The sequence below is a fragment of the Monodon monoceros genome, unplaced genomic scaffold (genome assembly GCF_005190385.1).
Source record: "Monodon monoceros isolate NGI ecotype Baffin Bay Population unplaced genomic scaffold, NGI_Narwhal_1 Super_Scaffold_15, whole genome shotgun sequence".
NCBI classification, from domain to species: domain Eukaryota; kingdom Metazoa; phylum Chordata; class Mammalia; order Artiodactyla; family Monodontidae; genus Monodon; species Monodon monoceros.
The window spans coordinates 28,907,132-28,927,224 of record NW_021703771.1 but is presented as its reverse complement, the minus strand read 5'-3'; the positions used below and the strand labels follow the sequence as shown (position 1 = coordinate 28,927,224).

General features: G+C 35.8%; 1 protein-coding gene and 1 pseudogene across 1 annotated transcript in view; one reads left to right on the top strand and one right to left on the bottom strand.

Annotated features, from left to right (window-relative positions):
- Nucleotides 1-20,093, top strand: part of MMS22L (MMS22 like, DNA repair protein) — a 140,448-nt gene that overhangs the window by 36,253 nt on the left and 84,102 nt on the right. Inside the window, exons 11-13 of the mRNA XM_029224113.1 lie at nt 5,844-5,906; nt 14,033-14,152; nt 17,800-18,026. Coding sequence (XP_029079946.1) covers nt 5,844-5,906; nt 14,033-14,152; nt 17,800-18,026 — 410 coding nt within the window. The remainder of the gene's footprint in view (nt 1-5,843; nt 5,907-14,032; nt 14,153-17,799; nt 18,027-20,093) is intronic.
- Nucleotides 14,368-15,595, bottom strand: LOC114896183 (annotated as a pseudogene).

The following is a 20,093-nucleotide window of genomic DNA, read 5'->3' as shown; positions in this document are numbered from 1 at the left end:
AGCCAGCTACCATATAGAAAATGATTATGCATTAAGCATGCTTTATTCCACTAAAGAGTAATCTGGTGTGAGAGGAGAAATAGTTAGTCATATGTTCTGCAGCAGAGAAATACTGCTAGTCTTGTGATAATCATAGAGATGTTTCAGTTTTTAAATGTGAACTGCTTTTGCCCTGAAGGTTAATGTGAAATCTTTATATTTTAAATAGGTTTGAGATATGGTTAATTTTTTTTAAGTTTTTGTAAATTGGATTTTTGCTGTATGTGGATTTAAATCACAGAAGTTGCCAATTCCTTAACACAGGCCTTTAAGGAAAATTTGGTATCTCACTTCTCATACTAGAGACTTTAGATTTTTATATATTTCTGTTTAATGCTTTTCTCCCAACCTAGATAAGAGTGTGTTAAACTCTTACAATCCCAGTCATCTATTTTGTTTCTATTTATTTTTTTAATTGAAATGTACAGTGTTTCAAGGGTATAGCAAAGTGATTCAGTTATATATATTCTTTTTCACATTCTTTTCCATTATAGTTTATTACAAGATATTGAATATAGTTCCCTGTGCTATACAGTAGGTCCTTGTTTATCTATTTTATGTATAGTAGTGTGTATCCATTAATCCCACAGTCCCAATTTATAATCTCCCCCTCTTTCCCCTTTGGTAACCATAAGTTCGTTTTCTGTGTCTGTAAGTCTATTTCTGTTTTGTAAATAAGTTCATTGTATTTTTTTTTTAAGATTCCACATATAAGTGATATCATATAATATTTGTCTTTCTCTGACTTATAGGTCCATCCATATTGCTGGAAATGGCATTATTTCATTCTTTTTTTTATGGCTGAGTAAAAATTCCATTGTGTGTGTGTATACATATATATACATATACACATACACACACAGCACATCTTTATTCATTCATCTGTTGATGGACATTTAGGTTGCTTCCATGTCTTGGCTATTGTAGGTACTGCTGCACTGAACATTGGGGTGCATGTATCTGGAGTGGGATTGCTGGATCATATGGTAGTTCTATTTTTAGTTTTTTAAGGATCCTCCATACTGTTCTCCATAGTGGCTGCACCAATTTACATTCCCACCAAGAGTGTAGGAGGGTTCTCTTTTCTGCATACCCTCTCCAGTGTTTATTATTTGTAGACTTTTTGATGATGGCAATTCTGACTGGTGTGAGGTGATACCTCATTATAGTTTTGGTTTGTATTTCTCTAATAATTAGTGATGTTGAACATCTTTTCATGTGTCTGATGGCCATCTGTATGTCTTCTTTGAAGAAATGCCTACATAGGTCGTCTGCCCAATTTTTGATTGGGTTGTTTGGTTTTTTGATATTGAGTTGTTGGTATATTTTGGAAATTAATCCCTTTTTTATAGCATCATTTGCAAATATTTTCTCCCATTCTGTAGGTTGTCTTCATTTTGTTTATGGTTTCCTTTGCTGTGCAAAAGCTTTTAAGTTTAATTAGGTTCCATTTGTTTATTTTTGCTTTTGTTTCCATTACTCTAGGAGACGGATCCAAAAAAATATTGCTGTGATTTATGTTAAAGAGTGTTCCTCCTATGTTTTCCTCTAGGAGTTTTGTAGTGTCTGGTCTTACATTTAGGTCTTTAATCCATTTTGAGTTTATTTTTGTATATGGTGTTAGAGAATGTTCTAGTTTCATTCTTTTACATGTAGCTGTCCAGTTTTCCCAGCACCACTTGTTGAAGAGACTATCTTTTCTTCATTGTATATTCTGGCTTCCTTTGTCTTAGATTAATTGACCATAAGTGTGTGGGTTTATTTCTGGGCCGTCTATCCTGTTCCACTGAACTATGTGTCTGTTTCTGTGCCAGTACCATACTGTTCTGATTACTGTAGCTATGTAATATAGTCTAAAGTCAGGGAGCATGATTCCTCTGGCTCCATTCTTCTATCTCAAGATTGTTTTGGCTATTCAGGGTCTTTTGTGTTTCCATACAAATTAAAAAACTTTCTGTTCCAGTTCTGTGAAAAATGCTATTGGTAATTTGATAAGGATTGCACTGAATCTGTAGATTGCTTTGGGTAGTATGGTCCTTTTAACTATTGATTTCTTCCAATCCAAAAACACCATATATCTTTCCATCTGTTTCTGTCATCTTCAGTTTCTTCTATCAACATCTTATAGTTTTCGGAGTACAGGTCTTTTGCCCCCTTAGGTGGGTTTATTCCTAATTATTTTATTTCTTTTGATACAATGGTAAGTGGGGTTGTTCCCTTAATTTCTCTTTATGATTTTTCATTGTTAGTGTGTACAAATGCAACAGATCTCTGTATATTAATATCTTGCAACTTTACCAAATTCATTGATGAGCTCTAGTAGTTTTGTGGTAACGTCTTTAGGATTTTTTATGTATAGTATCATGTCATCTGCAAACAGTGCCAGTTTTACTTCTTCTTTTCCAATTTGGACTCCCTTTATTTATTTTTCTTTTCTGATTGCTGTGGCTAGGACTTCCAAAACTATGTTGAATAAAAGTAGTGAGAGTGGCCATCCTTGTTTGTTCCTGATGAGAGTGTGTTAGCCTCTTACAATCCCAGACATCTATTTTAAAAGCAAATATAGTTTAAAGAGAAAAATTACTTTGGGACATTGCAGGGATCATTTTAACAGTGCTTTCCCTGCCCAGAACATAGTGCAGTCAGTGAGGCCAGCTGATGCATTTCTTTGAAATATCTGAAATGGTGACTAGATAAAAGGTGTGAAATACAACCTTAAAATGAGAGTTGCTCCAGGTTACCTAGTCGGCTGTAAGTAGAGAGTGGGGTGTCTATTTTATATTTCCGGTGGAAATACCACTTGTGCTGAAGCTTAAGTGAGTGTCTTCATTTTAATAGTGGGATAAGAAATATAAAACATAGCCCCAAATTGATGACTGTTACCTCCTTTCTATACTACAACTTAGTATACAGAAAAAAAAAAAAAAATACCGTAGCTGCTCAAAGTTAAGTTTCCCTGTGGAAGAAAAATATGTTACCCTTTTATACATATTTTCCCACTTAGACTTGATTTGGGCATGATATAGTTGCCATTCTTTCCTCTGAATTGTGGTTTATTTTTGTTTTAGATTATAACCACAGTACTATTAAATAGAGTTGAAATTCTCTGGCTGAGAATCATACTACTCCTCTCTGATTTGTGTGATTCAAATTGCTAGAATAACCAAAATATACTCATTAGCCCTATCAAATTATAAAACTAAATACATCAACCCTGTCATGCTTGTGATTATTTAGGACTAGTGGTGATGTTATCTTAATAAAGAATGATATAAAAGTGGATTGCTGGAAGCTGAGGGAAAATTTGTTAGAAAAAGAAACTCATTTATTGATAGCATGGTATAATGGAAGGAACACTGGCTTTGGAGCCAAACCTACTTGGATTTGAATTCATGCTCTGACTTCAGTGTACATGACATTTCTGAGACTTAATTGTGTTATCTATGAGTTGGGTACGATTTATTTTAGGAAGTAATAATGTAAAGACCCCAACACAATGTACACATAGTATTGCTAGAACAAAATGGTCTCCTTTTTGAGAGAGTTTTAGAGCACAGTCCTCAAGGCTACCTCATTTCTGATGCTAATTACAAGCTCGGGGATTCCCAGAGCCATGTAATTTATGTGGACTCACAGAACTCTCTGAAAGCTTTTATACTCACAGTTATGGTTTATTATGGGGAAAGGATATAGATTAAAATTAGCAAAGGGAAGAGTACATAGTGCAGAGTCCAGGAAAAATAGCAAATGTGGAGCTTCTGTTGTCCTCTCCCCATGGAGTTGAGACACCTTTGTCACCTGGCATCTGTGTGACAGTATGCAGGGGGTATTTCCAACCGGGGAAGCTTGCCTGAACTGCAGTGGTCAGAGTTTTTATTGGAGCTCCATTACATAGGCATAATGGATTGCATCCACATGATGGTTGAGCTCAGTCTTCAGGTCAAATAATACAGGACCCAAAGCCCCCAGCCTAAGTTACATTGTTGATTTTCAGGTATAATTAGCTCTACTCTAAGACTGTGTGGGTGTGGCCACCCTCCACCCTCAGTTACATTGTTAGACAATAGTTATGACCCTAGGCCCAGGGGCAAACAAAGATACTCCTATCAGGCAAAACATTCGAAGGGACCCGGAGATTACCTCCCAGAAACCAAGGATAAAGTCCAGACCTCTTTGGGCAAGGCCATATTCTTTACTACATATTTTTTCCTTATAAATATTTTGCATTCACTTTATTTACATAAATGTATTTCAAAAAACCAATAATTCCTTTCTAAAAATAACTGTATCATTGTACTAGTTATCTATTGATGTGTAACAAAATTTGGCAGCTTAAAACAAACATTTTCTCACACAGTTCCTGAGGGTCTGGCATCCAGTAGGAGCCTAGGGGCTCCTGGCTCAGGATCTCATGAGGTTATAGTCAAGCTGTCACCTGGGTTCTCAGTCTCTGAAGACCTGACTGGGGCTGGAGGAATCACTTCTAGTCTCGCTCACCTTGGCAGGAGGCTTCAGTCACTCACCGTGTGGGCTTCTTCGATCCTGTTCATAGCATAGCTTTTCCCAGGAGTCAATGAGAGAGATTGTCATTAAGATGGACGCTTCAGTGACTTCTAATCTTGGAAGTGACATACTATCAGTCCTACTAGTATTGGTATTCTGTTGGTAACAGACCAAGTCTGGTAGAGTGTGGGAGGGGATTAAATAAGGGTATGAATACTAGCAGACAGGGGGATACTGGGCGCTGTCTTAGAGGCTGGCTACCACAGTCACTAGGCACTTTTATTAAGGAAATATTTATTTAGTGATTTTATGTAGTTAGCATCTTACATGAACATTATCCAGCCATTTAAAATCAAGAATATTGAACATGCTTTAACTTTGTATTGGTCACTGGAGTTCAACGAACAGCATAGTTGTTATAACACGGATAGAAGGGTAGATGAGGCTCTTTGCCTTTATTCTTTAAGGCCTGTGTCTTAGTTTTCTGAAGTCTTATGGTAACTTCTGCACCTTTTATTCTTATCTTGTCAGAAACTAGTTGTTACTTGCTGCTTCTTGGAGGTTCTTTCTTTGCTTCTCCTTTTGACCGATATCCACATATCCAAACCTTTAAGAACTGAGTATCAAATGAACTAGGTATCCTGTGAAAAGTTCCTCCAGGCTTTCCCTTTGGAAAAGTAGAATTGTTCTCAGTGCCTAGCCTTTGTGAAATATGTTGGCTTTGTGAAAGTCTTTTTTGGCTTTCTTCTTTATTATAGAGAGTCTTCAGGATAGTTGAGCTTGCCAGATAAGTGACCATTGGCTAAATGAGGTAGCAGTGTGTAAAAGTTTTTTTTTAATTTTCTCTATAAAATTTTTAGTTACTTGTTTACTAGAGTAGACCATCTTGAAGCTGTTATGCATAAAACAAAGGTAAAAATCTATGCTGAGTAAAGTACAGAATAAAGAAGAACAGTCGCTGGTGTAAAAAAATCCAAAATATACTTAAAGGGTTTTTTTCCCCTGTTAGATTGTATCTGACAGCAAAAATTTATTATTTGTTAAAACATTTATAATTTTATAGAAGTACGACTGTTTGATAAAACCACTCCTGATAAGGTTTATATTGGATTGGAATAGTTGTAAATTTTTTTCTTCCAAGTCTGTCAACTAACTCTTTGCCAAAGTAATTTTAGACAGTCAAGAAATTGTAATGATATCTGATGATAGTAGAAAATGTACTTCACACTTAACTTGCTACTTTATAATTTTAATAATAATTAAGAGCAGTAATTTTAATGCACTATTTTCTCCCTTTCTAGAGACAAATGGAATCAAACTGGAACTTTGTAGAAGAACTGCTGAAAAAGTCCATCAATGTTCAGGTACACATTTAAAGTGAGACAGTTTGTGGGCTTTGCTAAATTTTTATGTTACAGATTTTACTTATAATAACCAAGCAAACTGTTAAAATGATTTAAATAACAAACTTAGTTTACGTATAAAAAGTCTGAGATAGAATCATCATTCTTTGTTAATGCAGGGTCCTTGTACAATAGTTTTTATTTTGAAGATTTTTATTTTAACACTGACTTGCCAGTTAAAGGACAAAGATAATAGTCACCTGGTTGGTGACTTTGAAAAATGTATTCAAAATAAGTAGCAGATGCTTCAGAACTATAAGCCATTCCTTGACTGTATGATATCAAGTCTAGGAGACATGATGAGGGAGATAGTCAGTAGCATTGGAAATTCAGCTATATCCTCATCACAGCAGGAAGGTGACTTGCCTTGCTGAGCAATTTGTCTTACAGGCTTGACTCATACTCTAACTGATAAGGTCCTAGTTTCTGAGTCCTTATTTCACACCTTATCATTTTTCTTTCTGCAGAACGGTTAATGTAGTGTTTCATGGCCCAGAGGTCAGATTTGACCTCCTTTTAGTTTTAAATGTGCTCTTCATCACATCTTTAAACATATTGTATTATAGTTCTGTAAAGTTTTGTAGCATAAGTTATTTATGTAAGATTTTAAGGGGAAATTTTAGTAAAGAATATTTTTTTAATTTGGGAAATAGACTCCTTTTCTGTTACGAAATGAAGATTGTTAAAAACTTGAAGAGGAATAAAAAAGAAATATGGTAGTACAAGATTGCTAAACACATTTATTTTATAGCCATCTTTGAAAATCATTTTAATATCTTAAATTTTTTTCCCTGTTATCTATATTAACTCTTAATTTTTTTAGGTGAAAATATAAGTATGTTTAGTTATAGTATGAATCTTCTAATTATGAACTAAGAATTCTAGGTTAGAATGCCAAAGAACTCTGAATACGTAAGTTGCATCAGGAACAAAAGAGCTATTATCCCAAACACTAAATTTTTTTAATTTTCTTTTTTCTGTATCATTTTCATTGGCTTTCTCCTATGTTCTTTTTGAGAACATACTGACTTAGTAACTCAAAAAGTTTCAGACATGTATTTTTTTACTTCTAGAATGTACAGAATCACTAAAAAGTGGTCACCATTATTTACATCAGCTATTAATCCAGTATTTTAATGGTATCACCTAAAGCTGTTTTGAAGATAAATCACTAATTCTTGTAAGTAGGTAGGATGACCATCTGGATTTACCTGGCTTGGAGTATCCCAAAATGTGGGACTTTCAGTGCTAAAACCAGACAAGGCCTGAGAAAACTGGGGCGAGTCAGTCACCAGAGAAGCAAGGATAGTACAGCTAATCTAAGAAACTTTCCCTGTGAATTTAAGTCTAGCATAAAGTCAAAGTAATATCTTTCCTGTAAGAGAAGAGGTCATTATAATATGTAGAAAAAAGTAGTCCATTCTCTCTAGTAACCTCAATTTTGTCATGCCTTGATTGTATCAAATTAGATTTTATAAGTAGTATAGGACTACTTGCTGGAGTTCCTGAAACCAATTTTGTGGGTGCAGTAGGTGGTCATAAAGAATAAATAATATGTTTGGATAGAGCTATCAGTTTGATTATATCTGTTTTCCCCCATTGAGGTAAATTAAAATCTGACCATGCTCATGTGCTGTGACTTGATCTCCAACAATGAAAGAAAGAGTCCATTTACAATATTTAAAAAATATATATGTTTCACATATAGAGTAGTCTTCACATAAAATTGGTGGGCACTCCACTGTAGTTTTAATTAAGCAAATAATGTTCTAAATCTTTTTCTAGCCAGAGAGGATTTCCAGAAACAGACATTGAGCTTTGTTAGTAAAGAGAGCATATATTGTTTAATTTTACTTAAACTGAATAGTTAAGTATTTGCTTTAAAAAACATTTTTTAGAGGTAATCCTATTTAATATTTGTGAATGCTAACAGTAAACATTTGTTCTACCTTTATAATAGCATTATTTTTTTTATGAAAAGGGAGATTTTTAGTTTTATGCTACCTACTTTTTAGAGCCTCATTATTTGATGAGATCACAGAAGAGTTTTCTAACAAAGGTCATAGAAGGGTATAAGAAGAAATCCTAAGCAAGCCTAATATTTTAAAAAAATATTTTTTCATTTGTCAAAGAATTTGGAGAGTCCAAGGCACATTCACAACTCAGAATGTGATTAGCTCTGAATAATGTGGAACAATAATCGTCTAATTACTAATCCAAAATGTTTGTGTTTCTTGGACAGAAGGATCTTGCCCGAGATATTGAAGTCTAACTCTCTTTATCCAGTCCTAAAAAAATCCTATCAGTTAGACTGACAGTTAACTGTTTAGCTTGCAAATAAATTTTATTCTCCTGGTGGTTTCTGATAGGCAAGTCAGTTATACATAAAAAGAAAAAATGAACCCACAATTGTTATATTGCCATTTGTATAGAATAAGCTAAAAGAGTAAATGTTTTCATTTTTAGTTCTATAAAAGAATTTGATATATGGAATATACCCGAATTTAATATGCCTGCATTTAATCTTTTGAAATAAAGATAGGAAGGCATTCTTTTAAAAAGGACTAAGAGGGTTTCCCTGGTGGTGCAGTGGTTGAGAGTCCGCCTGCCGATGCAAGGGGACACGGGTTCGTGCCCCTGTCCGGGAAGATCCCACATGCTGTGGAGCGGCTGGGCCCATGAGCCATGGCCGCTGAGCCTGCACATCTGGAGCCTGTGATCCGCAACGGGAGAGGCCGCAACAGTGAGAGGCCCGCGTACTGGGAAAAAAAAAAAAAAAAAAAGGACTAAGAGATCAGGAGCAGGCACTATGGAATATTCTAGGGTAGCTTTCTACATGAAATAGTTCATACATACCCACTCAGCTGAGAAGAGACACCCAGAGAGCCCACAGTGTCTTGTGATAAATGTAGAAGTTGAGTAGCACAGGTAGGTTTGAACCTGTGTGGAAAAGAACCCCACAGGCTTTCTAGTTTATTAAAAATCTTTAATCAGAGGGCATCAATTTAGATGTTGTTAATGAAAACTCTTGGTTTAGGTAGAGTTTGGTCTTAACATTCACAAAATTGAAATATATCAGTTTAAGGTAAGATGCTGTGAATGTGTTTCATTTATTATTTGATTGTCAAGACTCAATGTTTGGGCTAAAAAAATTCATTCAAAATGATAGCTATCCCTGTGCAAGTACTGTACATAGCACTTAATGTACATTCTTCCACTTCATGCTTATGACAGTTGTGTGAAGTTCCATTTTATACATTAGGAAACTGGGGCGTAGAGGGAGCTTGTCCAGGTCCACACAGCTAGCTAGGCAGTGGCAGAGCTGGGATTTGAGTCTTCATTTGTGTTTTACTCACTCTGTGCTCCCTCAAAGCATTTGACCTTGTAGGATTCTTAATAAAACTGTATTTTTTTTCATTATTTCTATCTTAAAAATTCTTTGATGCTATGTGTTTGATTAGTAATCCATATTGGTTTGTAGATCTGTTTTGGTGATACTTATGGAAAACAGCTATCTCAATTTTCCACACTTTTTAAAATTTGTTTTTTGTGTTTTTTTTCCCTCTCCAATAAATGTATGATGAGAAAATATAAGGTAGGAAGAAATTAATATACTCAGGTGTTCTCAGACATTCCTCCTCACTATATTTCAGCTTTGTTTTTCCATTATGAATTTGAGCTAAGATGTCTGTTGCCTTCTCTACTCCTGACTATTGTATATTCTTAACTCTTTGGCTCTTTGGACTTGAAGATGGGCAAATCTTTTCTTTCCTTAATTCAGCTGATGTGCACCCACACAATTTTTAAAGGGAATTTTTAAGAAAAACTAGGGGAACACGGTTCAAAAGAAAATAATGGTTGAATATACAGAACACGGAAATGTATTTGATAACAAATACTAACTGTAATTAAAAAAAGAAACTTGCTTTTTAAGTCACACTCAACTGACTGATTAGTTATCCTGCCAGAACTGTGGAGAAAATGGTATTTTCTAAGCCATTTCTTTTCATTTTAATCTGTAACCACTAGCAGGAGAATAAAGGGAAATTTATCTCCTTTTCTTAAAAAAAAAAAAAAAGGAAAACTCCCCCAAGTTGCCATTTTTAATTTCTTTTTGATTGGGTACAGTGGAAAGAGCATGGGCTCTGGTCTCAAAAACTTTGATTCAAATCTTGGTCTGGTCACTAAGAGCAATCTTGATCAAATCTGGTGTCCATTAAATGTTCATTTCTTTTCCCTCCTGTTTTTGGAAGGTAGCATAGCATAGTATGTATGACACGCTTTGGAGTCATAAATCTTAGCTTCCTCCCAAGTGGACTTGGGTAAACTGTTTGTAACTTCTGACCCTCATCCTTTTTTTCTGCAAAATGAATGTAATAAAGCTGGGATGGTATAAGACATACATGAATGAATGAACATATGTAAAACATCACATAATACTTGACACATAGTCGGTATTTAATCTTTAGTTTTTCCCAAACTTCATATATTTTTATGGTTTATATACTTTTTTGTGGATTTCACATGTAAAATGAGTTTCAGATACTGAATAAAACAGTACAGACTCTTCAAAATGAACCCACTTTTTTCATATAACCCACTTTTTAACCTTGAAACATAATAAATTTTTTTAAAGTATGCTTTAATTCATATCAGTAGTGTACCATGGGAATAAGCCTAGATCTCATTTAATATTTTCATAATAAAAATCAAAGAATATTAATGATGGATAGAACCTTGTCTTCTTTGGTTAAATTTAACTATCTGTTAGAGAAGCTAAATATCTTTTGCTGAACCATACAAGTACTTGATGAAAAGAGACACCAGAACCCAGATCTCAGTTTTGTTCATAAAACATTTATAGAGTCTCTTTGGTGAAGCAGGCACTGTGCTAGGCCCAGGGGACATTATCCCAGCCCTCAGGGAGCTCATAGACACTTGAAGGCAGATAGACATAAAATTTAGCAAGGTAAGTGCTAAGATACAGGTGTGCATAGTGTGCTATGGAGCATAAAGAAAGGTCACTGTTTAGTGTGGAAGTTAGAAAATTTCCTAAAGGACTTGAAGCTTTGGTGTATTCTAACAGATTAATAACTAAAAGAGTTAAAAGCCTTCTCAAAAAAATCTGGTCATGTTTGGTTCACTCTCATTCACTGAAATATTTGGCAGCAAGATCACTCTTCTCTTCTATACCTGTATACTACTTTTATTAGTGACCCCAACATCATTGTGTATAATCCACCTGTCCTCTAAGTTTCTTCATATCCTTACTTCTAATCAGATTTTCCTTTATTTACCTTACCCACTGCCTCCCATAGTTATGCTCTACATTTTTTCACTTTTCATTTTCATTCTGTCCATCATCATTGATCTTTTCATTTTTCTGTGTTCATCCATGTCCAAACTTTCCTCCTTGAACAATGTAGATTATACAACCCCTTATTATAATCACTCCATCACAAACACCTTTAATTCCATAGCCCTTACCTATTTTAAACTTGGCAAAACCTAATACCCTTCTCTTACCCCTCTGCCACGCCCCCACCTCAGCTCAGTGGAAAAACTCATACACTCATTCTTGCTGACTGGTCTGACTTTAAATTCTTGATCATAAATCTTTTCAAGTGGCACTCGGCTCTAGAATGTTTACTTTTCTACTCTCCAAAACAACTTATTTCAGAATTTCTTTTTTAACACACAGTTCAACACATGCTGTGCCCCAGTCACCTTAGCTAAGCATCTTGCCTCATAAATCATTGAGAAAATAGAACCAGTCAGTTGAGAACTCCTTTATGTTTAAACCTTCTAATCTCCCAATGTGCCTGCTTTGTACACAACCTCTCAATCTGCTTTTCTGTTATATTGGAAGTGTCACTGTTTCCCTCAAAGGCTAATTCCTTTCCCTGTGTACTGGATCCTTTCTCTTCTCACCTGTTCAAGGACTTTATATATCTTCACTTAAGTATCACTACTTCCTCACCTTCTATTATCTCCTCAACCTGCCATAGTTAAGCATCTGTGTCTGCCATACCTGAAACTACTGTTGTCAAAGGCATCAATAACTTCCACATTGTAAAATCTAAGAGTTCTTTGTTCTCATTTTAACCTCTCAGTAGCATTCAACCCTGTTGACCCCCTTCCCTTTCTGAAATATTTCTCTTGGTTTCCATGATGCCTGGTTTCCTTCCTACTTCATTGGCCATTGGGTTTTGCTTATAGACTCCTCCTTTTGCTTCCTACCTAAATTTTGGAATAGCAAAGGGCTCTCAGTTCTGGATCCTTTTCTTTTTTCTATCGTCTTTCCTAGGTTGATCTTATCTAGTCTCTTAGCTCTAAAAGCCATCAATATGAAAGTAACATCCAAATTTATATCAATAGCTCTGACTTTTCCCTTGAGCTATAGACCCATATGTCAGTTGTCTACTTAATATTTCCACTTGGTTGCCCTGTGCACTGTCTCATGTGTTCCTCCCCTAGTCTTTGCCACCTTAGGAAGTGGTTCCATCAACCCGTTTTCTTAAGCCAAATGAGAGTTCTCCTTAATTGCGGTCTTTCCTTCATACCTTAGTGTAACTCATCAACAAATCCTATTGTCTCTGTTTCCAAACATATCTCTAAAGTTGTCCACTTACCTTAGTCTTACAGTTTCACAGAGTCACCTCCTAACATTTTGACAGGAGGAGAAGGAAGTAGAAAAAAGTAGACATTTTAATCTCATCTTCTGTGATGGAATAACCATACATGTTTGTTGAAAAGTGACACAACACTGAATCCCAGTCATTCAACAGTTATTTACTTAAAGCATACTATATCTCAAGCACCTTCAAATTTCCCAGCATTTCTCCTTTGTACTTGACCTCTGTCTGATTTTCTATTACATTGGAAGTGTCACTGTTTACCTTCTAACTGCTCTTAACTACTGTATTCATTCTCGATGCATGATCCAATGTACTATTTTTTAAACAATCATTTCATGTCACCCCTGTGCTTACAATCTTGTAGAGGCTTCCCAACATAATTAAAATAAAAACCATAATTCTGACTATAAACTATAAAGCCTCAAATGAGGTATGATTCCTGACTATCTCTGACTTAATCCTATAATATCAAGCTTACTGCTAATTCAGGAACTTTCCATGTGTTTTCTCTGTGATGAATGCTTTACTTTCAGTTCTTTATGTGGTTGGCTGTTTTTCATTCAGTCATTTAGCCCAAATGCCAGCCCTCAGAAAGGTCTTTCCATTCTTAATTCCTGGTAAAATAATGACCCACATCCTCTACCAGCTACCCTACCACATTACTCTGCTTTTTCTGTTTTTCATGGTGGTTGTTAATTGTTTACATTTATCTTGTTTGTTTCAGTGTCCTCTTTTTCCATTCTCCACCAAAGTGTAACTTCTATTAGTGCATGTACCATGTCTGACTTATTCATTGCTTTATGCCTACTACCTTAGAATAGTGTCTGGTATATAGTAAGCTTTGAATAAATGATTGCTGAATGATTGGAATTCAGTGATGTGTCACTTTTTAACAAACATGCATGGTTGTTTCATCATAGAAGATTAAAGTGCCACTTCTTTTCTACTCTCTCCTGTTGCCACTTCCTAAAAGGTTAAAATATATGTACTCTGCTAATCCTCTGGTTTTTAGAAGAACAACGCTTATATTCCCATAAAGAATTTGACCTCATATTGATACTTAAGTATGAGCAAGTCCTCTGGATTTGTGTACATCTTAATTATTCGATCATTTATGCTACTTCTTTCTGGTTTGGGTTTCTTTTTCAGTCTCTGGGTTCTACACCATTCAGTTATTAAATACCTATTGTAATTGTTAAATAACTGAGTGAAAAGTCAAATTGAGTTATGTAATTTCAGTTATCTGAATATACTAATGATCTCTAAAGCAAAGTTTTAGAAGTATACCTTATGCTGATTTAGACCTTCTGGTCTGAAGATGAGAATGGGTATGACTTGGTGATATATATTTATATTGTTTTTAAGAGCAGGTTATTCAGTGCAATATCAACTGATAATGTGTGTTGCCAGAGCACATTTAGCTCCTCACAATTTCAGTTTATTTTTTAGGATGGTATACTAGAAGAGCAGTTACGAATGTATCTTCACTGTTGTTTGACCCTTTGTGATTTCTGGGAGCCAAACATTGCAGTTGTCACCATTCTGTGGGAATATTACAGTAAGAACCTGGTGAGTAAATAGAGTATGAATTTGTTCCAGGAATTGGAAGAATTTGTACATGATATATGAGGAATATTTTCATGGCTTAATTATATTTAATTATGGATTTTTCTTAAAACTAATTTTTCAAAGAAGATTAGCTCAAAAACACTTTTATGTTTCACATTGTCTAAAGAGCATTGGCATAAGGGAATGGAGCATGTAAGGTCCCTTTTCTCTTTTTTTGTATTAAAATACTGAGTTTATTTCACATGTATATTTTTGTCTCCCCACCATTTCCATTTGTCTGACCACCACTACTACTATGTCCTATCATAACATTCCATACATACTTAAAGCCAAGCAAAGGGTGGAGTTCCATCTTTAAAAACTAAACAGGCATTTTGGACAACACATTCTTGGCAATGGAACCTGGACAACATTTATCAGACACAGTAGGGGAAGTTCTCACTCTGCATTATAAAAAGGACAGCCAGATATCAACTGTTACAGAAATGAAATAAGACGGAAGATTTTAACAAACTGTTTAAACTATTTTCTTAAAGAGACTTCCTCCACTGCCAGAGATCTTGAATAGCCTCCTGATCAGTCATCCGGAAACAATTCTTCACATAATTGATGAATTTGGCTTCCACTTTGGGAAGGGAACCACCTTTTTCTATACTTGCTTGCATTTTTGCTTTAATGTCTTCTACAGAGCTAGGTCCTTTCGGTGTTTTAGGAGTTTTTTCCTGTTTTTTTGAAGGATTCTTGACTTTTTGATCTTGGTATTGACGGTCTTGAGTCTTTTCCATTCTGGTTTGATTTTTGTGCATTTTTGCCTGGAGTACCTCGTACAGATTTCTTTACTGGAGCTTTTTCTTCAGCTTCCTCATCATCATCATCATCGGCATCATCATCGTCATCTTCATCAGCAGCAAGTTTTACTTTTTTCCGTGGAAACTTGCTACCACTTCCAGGGGCAGAACGCTTTCCAAATATACTTAGGAGTGTCACATCCTCCTCCTCTTCATCTTCTGACTCTGCATCTTCCTCCACAGCTATTAAGTGCTGTCCACTAATATGCACAGGCCCTGAACCACACTTCAATCGTAAGACCACAGGTGGTGTTATTTCAAAGCCCCCAAGGGAAACCGTTGGCTGCACAGGCATTTTCAAAGTTGCCAGTGTTACTTTAACTGGACTGCCTTCATAATTCATCGCCTCTGCTTCGACAATGTGCAATTCATCCTTTGCGCCAGCCCCTAAACTGACCGTTCTTAAAGATAACTGGTGCTCATTTTCATCATTATCCACCTTAAAGTGATAATCTTTGTCGGCCTTTAGTTCACAACCGAAAAGATAGTTCTGGGGCCTCAGGGGCCTCATGTCCATGTCCATCGAATCTTCCATGGGTTGGTGGCACGCACTTCGGTGGGGGAGAAAGTGGACGGAGATAAAAGACTACCGTTCCAAGGAACAGTTGCGCAGGACGGAATCAGACCAGGGCCCCTTTTCTCTTAAGAGTGAGATTAAGCAAAGTAGCCCAAATTGTGCCAGAAAGATATTTTTTAAAAATCTTCTTTTATAAGTGTTTTCTAACAACTATTGATTGCTTGCAACACATTGAACAGTTAGTGCTATCTTGAATAAGAACTAGTCTTGGCATTTGAGTAGCTTATAGGCTAGTGGGCAGAAGCACAAATATTGTAGAAAAAAAGTTATAATACTGTGGAAGGCTAAAGGAAGGAGTATCTGACCCAGTTTACGGACTTGTAGAAGACTTTATGAAGTCATAATTTTTTAAGTTGACCTGGGAAGTGAGTAGAATTTTCCAAGTACATAAGAAAATGAGTATCCAAGCAAAAGGAATAGTGTGGACAAATGTAAAGAGACATGAAAAACATGATTTATTCCTACTGTGTTAAATAGTTCTGAATGATGGGTCTCAGGTGATTATGGAGAGATACTGGAGATAAGGAAAGTAGAGAGGTTAGTCTGGGGCTGGATTATGAAGGGTTAAAGATAATTGTTGAGTTATGATTTATTCAGGAGACATTGGGAAGCAAGGATGTGACACATTAGGTATGTGTTTGAGAAAGTTTTTTCTGAAAGTAGTATAAAGGAATTGGGTACAGATGAGTTAGTAGTCCAGTGTAGTAGTATAAGCAAATAATGCAGTGAGTGAGAACTAAAATAGGGATAGTGGATTTTAAAAGGAGAGGACAAACTTGGAATATAAAATTTTAAAGGTACATTTAAAAGACTGAGTTACTTGTGTGTGGAGAGAAGAGAAGATTTGGAACATTTGGTTCTCTGGGTAAATACAAAGTGAACCCCTCAGTCAAGGTGGAAAATAGATATGGAGGATTTACAAGTAAATTACAAGTTTGGGTTTGTACATATTGAGCATATTAAAAATGGGAAAAATACCTTTCTCTGAAGCACATTGTCAGGCTGGTAGGAGAAATGACCAATTCTGATTCTCAGGCAGAATGTATACAAGATGAGTCTAGAGTATCTTGTCATACCTGAAAGCAAGGAAGGTATCAAAGTAAGCTGGAGTCATGTCAGAAGGACACAGGAGCCAACTTTAAGGAGCTCCCATTGCCCAACACTGGGTAAATTTGGGCATAGGGAAGTTTAAATCCTTGAGTTTATGGTACTTTTAGAAAAGTTGTTATTCTGGAAACTGTAAATAAATGAAAATATAAACTATATTTTAGAGTACCAGATTTCTGATGAGGTAGTTTAGAAAGAATGATAAAAAATCTCTGTTCCAGGGCTTCCCTGGTGGCGCAGTGGTTGAGAGTCCGCCTGCCGATGCAGGGGACACGGGTTCATGCCCCGGTCCGGGAAGATCCCACATGCCGCGGAGCGGCTGGGCCCGTGAGCCATGGCCGCCGAGCCTGCGCTTCCGGAGCCTGTGCTCCGCAACAGGAGAGGCCACGGCAGTGAGAGGCCCGCGTACCGCAAAAAAAAAAAAAAAAAAATCTCTGTTCCATACCTCCGATGAAATAAGCCACCTGGATGATGATCATCCATGGCTGCTCAAACTGCAGGGATCACTAAAATGGATAGATCAGGCTGACAGCATGATCAGTCTCAACATCACAAAAAGAAAGACGGTGAGAACGTATGTGCCTCTTTGCTAACTGAAATAGGAAGTACTCAGTACTACCAATGAAAGATTCTTACCAGAAAACTTGACCTGAATCTGACCAGTCTGCTAGGTGCAGCTACCACTTTACAGAAAAGATAGAGGATGAAAGAATATATTAATGAGTCTAGGAAGATACAAGCAGCTAAATCCAGAATCTAGGAAATACCACACAATAAATTACCTGATAAATGTTGTGACAAAAACATTGGGAAATTTATAGAATAAAAGAGATTTAAGAGGCATGTCAACCAAATGCAATGTATGGATCTTGTTGCTATCCAAAGTTGAAAAAACTAACGGTTAAAAAGGCATTTTGGGGATAATCCAGGAATTTGAATACCCCTTGGTGTTCTGTGCTTGAATGGAATTTTTATTTTAGGGGAATATGTGGTAATGGCTGTGTAATTTTTATGATTAAGAAGAGTCAAACTTCTAGTGAGCTAATTGGGATTTACAGCTTTCCATTTTTATTTATTCGGAGACTTAATACTTGTTTTCTGTCTTTTGCTTTTAGAATAGTTCTTTCAGTATTTCTTGGCTTCCTTTGAAAGGCCTTACATATGTCATTAAGTCACCCTTGTCTATGCTAGAAATGGTGAAGACCTGCTGTTGTGATAAACAAGATCATGACCTGTATAAATCCAGCAGTAGTTACACTTTTTTCCTTTGCATTTTGGCAAAAGTTGTTAAGAAAGCAATGAAGAACAATGGCCCTCATCCTTGGAAACAAGTCAAAGGAAGGTATGTGCCATATCTTTCTTTGTCATGAATGTTCACTTATATCTTTGGAGAAGTTTTACTGTTTGTATTTTTTAAGTTAACTTGTGCTTGTTTGTCTTTATGGTTTACATTTTAAATGTATTCGTTAATGTAGGACAGCAAATTATGGAGCATTTTGATCTTGCCAATTTGTTATAGTAAGGAACAAACCTAGTATACATAACTTGGGGAGGATTTTAGCTTCTTATTTATCTCATCAGTCCTAAAGTTTGAAATTCCATATATTAAATGCAGGGATATAAGAGAACTGTTATTTTTCTTGTCAAAATTAATTGTAATGTTTTATGTAATTCTTTGCATGTATTTTATTAAAAATTAAAGAAATAAGAAACATTTCCAAATCATACATTGGCAGGTGGTAGATTCAGTCTATAAAACTTCGTGTTCTTGGAGCCCACCAGTCCCACAAGCCCTGCTTTCTTGCATGAAAACTAACCAGAATATAATAGAACCAAATAACTCTGATGTTCTCATTTGATGAGTATGCCATTTTCATTTCTGGTGTGGTAAAATAAACTTTTGATCACATTTGTCTATTCTTTTTTGAAAGTTTTGCTTGTTAAATGGGTGTGATTTTTTTTAACATCTTTATTGGAGTATAATTACTTTACAATGGTGTGTTAGTTTCTGCTTCATAACAAAGTGAATCAGTTATACATATACATATGTTCCCATATCTCTTCCCTCTTGCATCTCCCTCCCTCCCACCCTCCCTATCCCACTCCTCCAGGCGGTCACAAAGCACCGAGCTGATCTCCCTGTGCTATGCAGCTGCTTCCCACTAGCTATCTACCTTACGTTTGGTAGTGTATATATGTCCATGCCTCTCTCACGCTTTGTCACAGCTTACCCTTCCCCCTCCCCATATCCTCAAGTCCATTCTCTAGTAGGTCTGTGTCTTTATTCCTGTCTTACCCCGAGGTTCTTCTTGACATTTTTTTTTCTTAAATTCTATATATTTGTGTTAGCATACGGTATTTGTCTCTCTCTTTCTGACTTACTTCACTCTGTATGACAGACTCTAGGTCTATCCACCTCATTACAAATAGATCAATTTCGTTTCTTTTTATGGCTGAGTAATATTCCATTGTATATATGTGCCACATCTTCTTTATCCATTCATCCGATGATGGACACTTAGGTTGTTTCCATCTCCGGGCTATTGTAAATAGAGTTGCAATGAACATTTTGGTACATGACTCTTTTTGAATTATGGTTTTCTCAGGGTATATGCCCAATAGTGGAATTGCTGGGTCATATGGTAGTTCTATTTGTAGTTTTTTAAGGAACCTCCATATTCTTAATTGTCTAACCTTGTTCTACTTCTTTTGCCTATTAACCCCTTTTCTAGCCCTCTGTGCAGTAGACTGCCCTCTACCACTTGCTCAGCTTATGTGGTGGAAGCTCTCACAGCAGAATACTTTTTAATTTAGGTAGAGACTTCTCAAGAATCACTACATGAAATTCCTGTTTGATTCACACAATGAATAATTCTTGCAAGGTTATGGTGATACAGTTTGGATTTTTTATTTAGAATATATATATATTTCTAATGGTAGTGTCTTTGTTAAACCTCCAAGTAATTAGGTAGCTCAAACAGTAGGTTTTTTATTTTGTTCTGTGCCAGTTTGTTTTTGAATCTTAATTCATTTTATGGAAGACATAATACTCAGAACTTTATTGCCAAAAGAAATTGGAATTCAGTAACAAGTCTCTCTACCAAGCACTATCATGGGCAAGATGGAGGATATAAAGATAATTAAGCAGATCTTTACTTTCAAGAGCTTATCAGCGTCATTGTTTATAGATAAACATTTAACCTCTCATAAGCATTAATCATTTGTATCTTGAATAAACCAATTATAGAAGTTACAAAGAAATTTAACAATCCATATGTAAGATTCAAAATGGTTTTCAATTCTCATCCCTTAATTGATGAAAGAAAAGTACATCAACTTTTAAATTGTATTAAATAGTATTGACAGCAGCTTTTTAAATGGTTAGTCTTGGATATTTGAACACTAACAA